At 50.0% G+C, this 7,183-nt stretch overlaps 1 protein-coding gene across 1 annotated transcript in view; it reads right to left on the bottom strand.

Annotated features, from left to right (window-relative positions):
- Positions 1-401: 401 nt before the first annotated feature.
- The window catches only part of URGCP (upregulator of cell proliferation), a 37,010-nt gene continuing 30,228 nt past the window's right edge, over positions 402-7,183 (bottom strand). The window contains 2 exon segments of the mRNA XM_027861247.1: positions 402-3,884; positions 5,872-5,928. Coding sequence (XP_027717048.1) covers positions 1,294-3,884; positions 5,872-5,928 — 2,648 coding nt within the window. The 3' untranslated portion in view covers positions 402-1,293.

Below are 7,183 nucleotides of genomic sequence, written 5' to 3'. Positions count from 1 at the left end.
CTTCCTTCCTTCCTTCATTCATTCATTCATTCGTTCATCCATTCATTCCTGAATCCAAGGCTGGTCCCCCCTCTGCCATGGGACCTTTTTCTGTGCACGTGGGGTCACAGATTTACAGCTGGACAGTACTTTAGAGGTCAAGTCTGAACCAATGCCTGTGTTGAATCAAGTGGAAAAGTATTTCCTTTACCCTCTGATGAGTCCCTTTTACAAACATTAACGGAATTTTACCTATGTCTTGGGAATTTGCCCAAGACATCTCGGTATTTTTGTCCCATTTCCTTTTTCTCCAATGTTCTCAGCTGCCCAAACTGTCCCCCTGGTCATTTGCTACCCTGAGTACAGCACAAATATCCCATGGACATCCTGGGGGAAAGAATGACTCCTGACTATCGAGAAAGCAGTGAGGTGTGACATTTTTATGGTGGCTTTCTGAGGTATTCCAAGTTTACAGACACACTCTCATTCATCCTCCTAACACATCAGGTGGGCATTCGGGTTCTCAGTTAGGAGATAGGAAAATTAAGGCACAAACAAGATGAACCTGCCTGTTATCACTCGTTATTAGCAGAGAAGTCAATAAATAAAGTGCTTTGTACCCCTCAGGCCCTTGGCAGAAATGTCAGTGTCAGGAAAATGTCAATCCTGTTCATTCTAGCCAGGGACATCATTCATGCTGAACCCCTTGGTCAGACAAGAGAATGACCCTCCCCTGAGGAGAGGAGACATTGGGCTATCTCTGCACAGTTTCCTCTACCCTCCCCACCCTCTGCCCTGGGCATTTACAGTCATCTAGAACAGGCAGGGCTGTCTTGGGTGAGGATCACGCCATTCCACTAGGAGACAGAATGGAGGGGCTAGCCCTTATGAAGTGCCTGCCAACTTGACAGCAGCCTTGAATGGTACCAAACCAGAATTGCTGCTTGGGTGTTTCCCTTCTAGGGCATTCAGGGTCCTTAGATCAGCGACGTTGGAGACTTTCTGTATTCCTGATAAAAATGCTCTCTCTGTCTCTCTCTCTGTCTCTCTGTCTCTCTGTCTCTCTGTCTCTCTCTCTCCCTCTGCTTGTCAATGCAGTAGCTAGTTTGGTTGGTGCTTTGTTCTCTGGTCCTAGGAGGATGCCAACCTTCTGATCTGTTCCCGCGTCTTTCTCTCCTCAAGCAGACTCAGACGCCAGCTGCTCTTTCTCCAGGAAGTCTCTCCAGGACCACAAGCTTCATTCTTCATTCCCCTCGAGGAAAGGTCCCTCCCAGCAGCTTGGTCAACAGCTCTCGTTTCCAGGGGTCTCTGCCTTCACAGCCGCCCCACCAGCTCTACCAGGTGTACAATGTCTCTGTGTTGATGACACACTCCATTTCTGATATTCTCTAGAAGGCATCTCTTTAACTCAAAGACGGCTTCGCAATAGCCCAAGCTCACGGGCGCCATGGGGGGCACTCCGTGCCATAAGCGAGGGATGTGCCAAATGTGCTTCTCAGGGTCACACAAGACCATCTCAGAAAGGGTCCGCTCCTCATCCTGCTTCTCCATCTCAGCCACGGCCTTGCTCAGGTCATTCAGTTGTTCTAGCAACTGTTTCCTGTCTCTCGGGTTGGGTCTGGAGACTAGCCCATCGCTGAGGTCCTGAGACACAAGTTGACAATTGGGAACATGCCCCAACTTTTCAAGCTTCAGAAAGGCATGGAGGGCAGCCAGAGGGGTGTCCTTGGTTTCGGCCATGCTGACCACAGTGATGTTGCTGAGCCCCATAGCAAGAGTGGCCAGGGACACCTCTAGCTCATACCTCTCCCCCCTGGCAGCCGTGGCCCCACCCGTCAAGCCCCCGGAGTCGATCACCAGAATGAAGTCGCAGCCTAAGTCCTGGCGAAAATCCTCTGTCACCGAAATGAGCTGCATGAAAGTGCCGTGGGGTTTGTAGCTCCTGCTGGTGGCAAACTGGAGCCCAAACATGGTGTTGAGTAGAGTCGATTTTCCCGTGCCCTCTGCTCCCAGCACTGAGAGCACCAGCAGTCGGGGTCTGCCCTCCAGCCGGGCATGAAGCTCCCTCAGGATGCCCGTCACCCATCGCAAGGGAACACAGCAGGTCCCTCGATCCATCAGTTCCAGCGGAAAGCCGCTCAGGACCAGCTCTGAGGCCAGGCCAACAAAGTGTGTAAACCGCTTTTGGCTCTCCGCCATCTTCCCCACCTCCACGAGGTAGCATTCGGCCTCATAAAACTGCCCCATCTCCCTTAAAAAGTGCTCCACCCCCAAGGAAATTGGCCAGAGCTGCTCGCTGAGCTCTGCGGGCCGACTGTGCTTTGGTCCCAGGGTAGCAAGGGCCTCTGGGGGCTGCCGCCGGCTCTGCCTGGCCATTTCCTCCAGCTTCAGTTTCATCCATCCCAGGAAGAACTGCTTCTCCACGAGGGAAGGGTTGGCGATTCCTTTGATAAACTCCTGCATGCCGCAGCCCAGCTCATTCCGATTCTGGTGCATCCTTAGGGTCAGCAGCCGCTGCCTGAGCTCTGACTTGTATTTCTCTGGAGAAGAGTCCCCAGCCCTCTGCAGCCGGCAGAGCTCCTTCTCTACCTGCGCGATGTTTCTCCAAGGGTCGCCCTGTAACCGGAGCTTTTCCCTTTTGTACAGCTCAACGTCCGTGATGTCTTGGGTGATTTTCTCCACCCGCTCTCTTGCCTTTTGACTCTCTTCACAATCCTCATCCACCTTTAGCCCCAGAGTCCGAGCCGTTTCTGCCATGTCCTCCAGGGACACCTTCCTACTTGCGGACTTGATGACATTCACTACAATGGCCTGGAGCCTCTTGACGAGGCGTTTGCTGTCCGTGCTGCTGACCTTCACCAGGACGTGAGAGTAGTCGATTTGAAGGACAGAGACCAGTTTATTCAGGAACCTCAGGTTGGCATTGCGTTTGCCCCGGTAGGGGCTGAGGATGAGATAATATCGAGTGGTCGACCCGTTCAGAGAGCACAGGAGCTCATACTCCTTTTGGCCAATGTTGTCGGTTAATATGAAAACGGCTGATGACGTCTCGGTCAAAAGCTTAAACTGCTGCCAGTGACTTCCGATCTCACCCCTCAGGTTGGCAAAGGCGACGGGTTCTGGGAAAACGTCCGCGTTCTCTTTGCTGCTGCCGCCCGGGGAGTACCAGGACATCTCGATCAAGCCGTCTGCGATCTCTCGCGCATTGGCTGCCGATGGCATCTCCCGGTGGCAGAAGTAGTCATGAGGCTGGTGGTGACAGGGGCTCATGACGGCATTGAGGAGGTGAGACTTGGAGTGGCTGCTGATGTCCATGCGTGCAAAGGAAATGATTGGTACCCTCGTGAGCACCAAACTCTCCTCTCTTGGAGTCCTGGGCCCTCCTGGGGATTGCCACCACCACGTCCTCATCACCCCCCGCAGGGCCCACAGCAGGAAGGTGTGGTTTTGGTTCTCTGAGTCTGGCAGGACTACAGGGAGGGCAAACTGGCAAAGAGACATCTTGATCAGCAACTCCTGCTGTAGAAAACTGTCTGAGCAAAGGAGAAGTGCACAGAGTAGGTCCAGGGGATTCAGCGGCACATCGGGGGTCGTCACCAGTTCGGTGAGAGAATAAATGTCCTCGGAAGTACCCCAGTATATTTCTTGCTCATCCACCTGCGTTTCCTTCTCACCTGTCCTGTCATCCTGGGGCAAGTCCGATAGCAGGGTGGTGTTTCTGACTTCTGAGTTGAGAGCCAACAGCTTTCTCAGGAAGCTCCAAGGCAAATCAGTGGGCACCTGGGGTGCCCAGTTCTTCATACTGTCAAAACTGATCTGCCGGGCATCCTGGAGGCTGAGTTTCCTGTTGCAGTATGTCTCCAATCCCAGGAGTGACATCGTTTCGTGAAGCCTGCTCCTTTCCTCTGTAGAAAAAAGAAAATGGAAAAGATCAGTGCTAACTTGCTATGCTTCATATACTAGTGGGCTGAAGGAGGAAAGCTCTGAGCTTGGTCTTATGATGCCTGGGTCCTGTATCCCCCAAAGCCGGACTCAGCACTGCAAACACACCCCTGCCCCGTGCTGTGAATGAGAGGGTCTGTGGGGATCCTTCTCTGATTCATTCTGCTATTTTCTCACTGATTTACAGATTTAGAACTGGAAGGAATCTTAGGGGCTTTCAAGTCTAATGCTTTTACTTGATTTGTTTTTTAAAAAATTAATCTGTTTTCAATTAACCAACCATTATCTTTTCTCCCTCTCACTGCCCCTAATTTTATAGGTAAGGAAATTGAGGCCCATAGAGTGTCTTACTCAAGGTCACATAAGTAATAAATAGCAAAATCAGGGTCTGGGTTTGAATCATGGTGTCTCAGTTATTTCTTTCCCCTTTGCCACTGGTTCTAATGTGGGCTTTTTTTTTTTTCCTCCTTAAGGAAAGTAGAAAAATCTCTGAGACTGGGTTACTCCAAGTCCAGGATAATCACTTAACAGATCTGTCAACAATTTCTAGCTTCTGTTGTATTCAAACAGTCTCCCCCTTCAAACTGCTAACTTAATTCATATTTGTGTAAACCTGGGGTGGGGAACCTGAGCCTCTAGGTCACATGTGGCCCTCTGGGTCCTTAAGTGCAGCCCTTTGACCTTTGACTGAATTCCAACTTCATTTGTTTTGGTGTCCGGATTCAGTCGAAGGGCTGCACTTGAGGACCTAGAGGGCCACATGTGGCCGAGAGGCCTCAGGTTACTTCCAATATTCCCTAGCAGAATAAACCAATATTGTAATTATTGGACTTCTCAGGGTATTAGTTACCCAGGAAAATATAAAATCATCATCAGAGACTCATTAATCTGAAGCTGAATGGAACTTCAGAGGTCAAACCTTGCCTTTTACAAATAAGCAAACTGAGGTCTTTTTTTGTTCTTCCAAATCTTTTCCATTGCCACCATGCTTATTTGCACGTGATCTTGCATGTGATTTGCCCATTCTTCATCTAACAGCACAAACATCCCTCTACTGGGCTACCTCTCCAGCCTCTGCTCCTTAGTGACAAAGAGCAAAAAGGACAGGAGAGATGTACCTACCCTGGGAAAGGAGCAGGGGTTATCCTGCCCGTTATAGAGGGAAAGGGTAAGGAGGATGACAAAGCCTTGAAGGGGTTAAGCCACCAGTTACCCCCTGACTGGCAGAGCCTTAGAACACAGGTTTCCTGTTTCCCAACCCAGATAGGGAGTCATTCTACCACTCCGTAGAGCCACTCACTGTTATACTGCATCTCTGCCCCACCAGGAGGGTCTCTAGGGTCTTCATCTAAGGGAGGTTTTGAGACCAAACTAGCCCCTAGCTATGCAGAGAAGTCGATGCTTGAGAGTGAATGCTCTAATTCAGGAGTGGGGAACCTGCGGCCCTAAGGCCACATGTGGTCTTCTAGGTCCTGAAGTTTGGCCTTTTGACCAAATCTAAATTTTACAGAACAAATCCTTAAGTCAAAAGGCTGCACTCAAGGCCCTAGAAGGCTGTATGTGGCCTTCAGGCTGCAAGTTCCCCACCCCGATCTAATTTATCACAGATCACAGATGGAGAGCTGCACGGAATCTCTCCAGCCATCTAGTCCAATTTCCTTATTTTACAGATGGGGAAATTAAATGGCCAATGGAATCACAGGATCCTAGATTATCATAGGAAAGTACCTTAAAGACCATCTATTCCAATGCCTTAATTTTACACAACCCAGGAATCAAAAATGATTTGATCCAGGTTATGTAGGCAATCAGCAGGGATTCGAACCTCTGATTTCTCTGATTCCAAATCCTGCAAGTTTTCCTCTGGACCAAGCAACTGAGGAAGGAATAGGTAGGGAATGATTAGGGAGAAGCACAGGTGGATAGAAATGGAAAGAAAGCATTCCATACCTGTAAGGAAGTCAGCCACAATCGCCTGTCCATTCTCCTGGGCTTCTTCTGTTCCATCTGTGAAAAAAAAAAACAGGGGGAAAGTAAGCTGTTGAGAGCTTTGGCTAACGTGAAAGTACTGGTGTGACCTTGGAAAAGTCCCCTAACTTCTCTGGGCCTCAGTTTCCTCATCTGTAAAAATGAAGGTGTTGGTCTCCATGGCCTCTAAGGTCTCTTCACACTTTAGATCTGGGACAGCAGGAAGAACAGTGATGACAGAAGCTGCATTCAGATGTCGCTTTAAGGTTCCCTCGGGTGATCTCATTTGGTCCTGGGACTCTCAGCCCAAGGCGTCTGAGCCTGTCCTGTCACCAAGCCCATTGTCCCCGTTATTTGTATCCATTTCCTCTCTTCTGAGATATTCTAACAAAGGATCTGACCTGAAAGCAGGGACCAAAAAGGAACCAATGAAAAGGCGGCAAATGAGGAAGCCTCCCTGTTGGGGAGGAGCGCTTCAAAGAGGACAGGAAGCTTCAGAGCTGGCCTCCCAGCAAGATGAAACTAGGATGAGAATGAACCTCGGCTCCTGGGTTCTAGCAGACCCACAATCAGCACGAGATGAGCAGGACTGTGCTGACTTTGGGGGGAGGGGGGGGTGTGGCTCTTCCTTCCTGGGAGGGCACATTTCTTCCCCATGGCATCCAGTATTCCCCATGCTTGCTTCACTGACGCATATGCCCCATGTCCCGGGTACAGGCTTCCCCGAACAGACCAGGAAGGACTCAGAAGCGCCCAACTCCAAAAAAGCCCATCAGCAAGTGTCCATTGAACAATGACTGTGTGCACCTCTTGGTGCTTACATTCTAATGCTACTGTGTGGGGGGTGGGGCAGAGGGGGGTTGTTTGCACCACTCCCCTCCCTCATCCCTGGGGTCCCATCAGGTTTTGCCATCCTTCTCAAGCCTGAGAGGTTGCAGGTTGGGAAGAGGGCAGTCTGACCACACCCATTTCTCTCCCCATGCCCCACCCCCAACAGCTTTTGCCCAGGGTGAAAAAATTCCTAGACAGCTCCAGATTACAGAGAGGCAGGGCATGACAGTGTTTGATCTAAAATAAAAAATTTAAGCCAAATATATATTGTGCCCCATTTTCCTTGAAAATAAACTGCATTTCTATCTTTCATAGTTAAGAAAAATATCAAGAAACACACTCTGCACCCCCTCCCCCATCCATGGGAGAAGTCCTCTTCTTGAATGTTTGTACATAAGCATAAACACACACACACACACACACACACACACACACACACACACACACACACACACACACACAC

This window comes from Vombatus ursinus, unplaced genomic scaffold, assembly GCF_900497805.2.
Source record: "Vombatus ursinus unplaced genomic scaffold, bare-nosed wombat genome assembly UNPS02014599.1, whole genome shotgun sequence".
Classification (NCBI taxonomy): domain Eukaryota; kingdom Metazoa; phylum Chordata; class Mammalia; order Diprotodontia; family Vombatidae; genus Vombatus; species Vombatus ursinus.
This window is presented reverse-complemented; position numbering and strand designations above follow the sequence as displayed.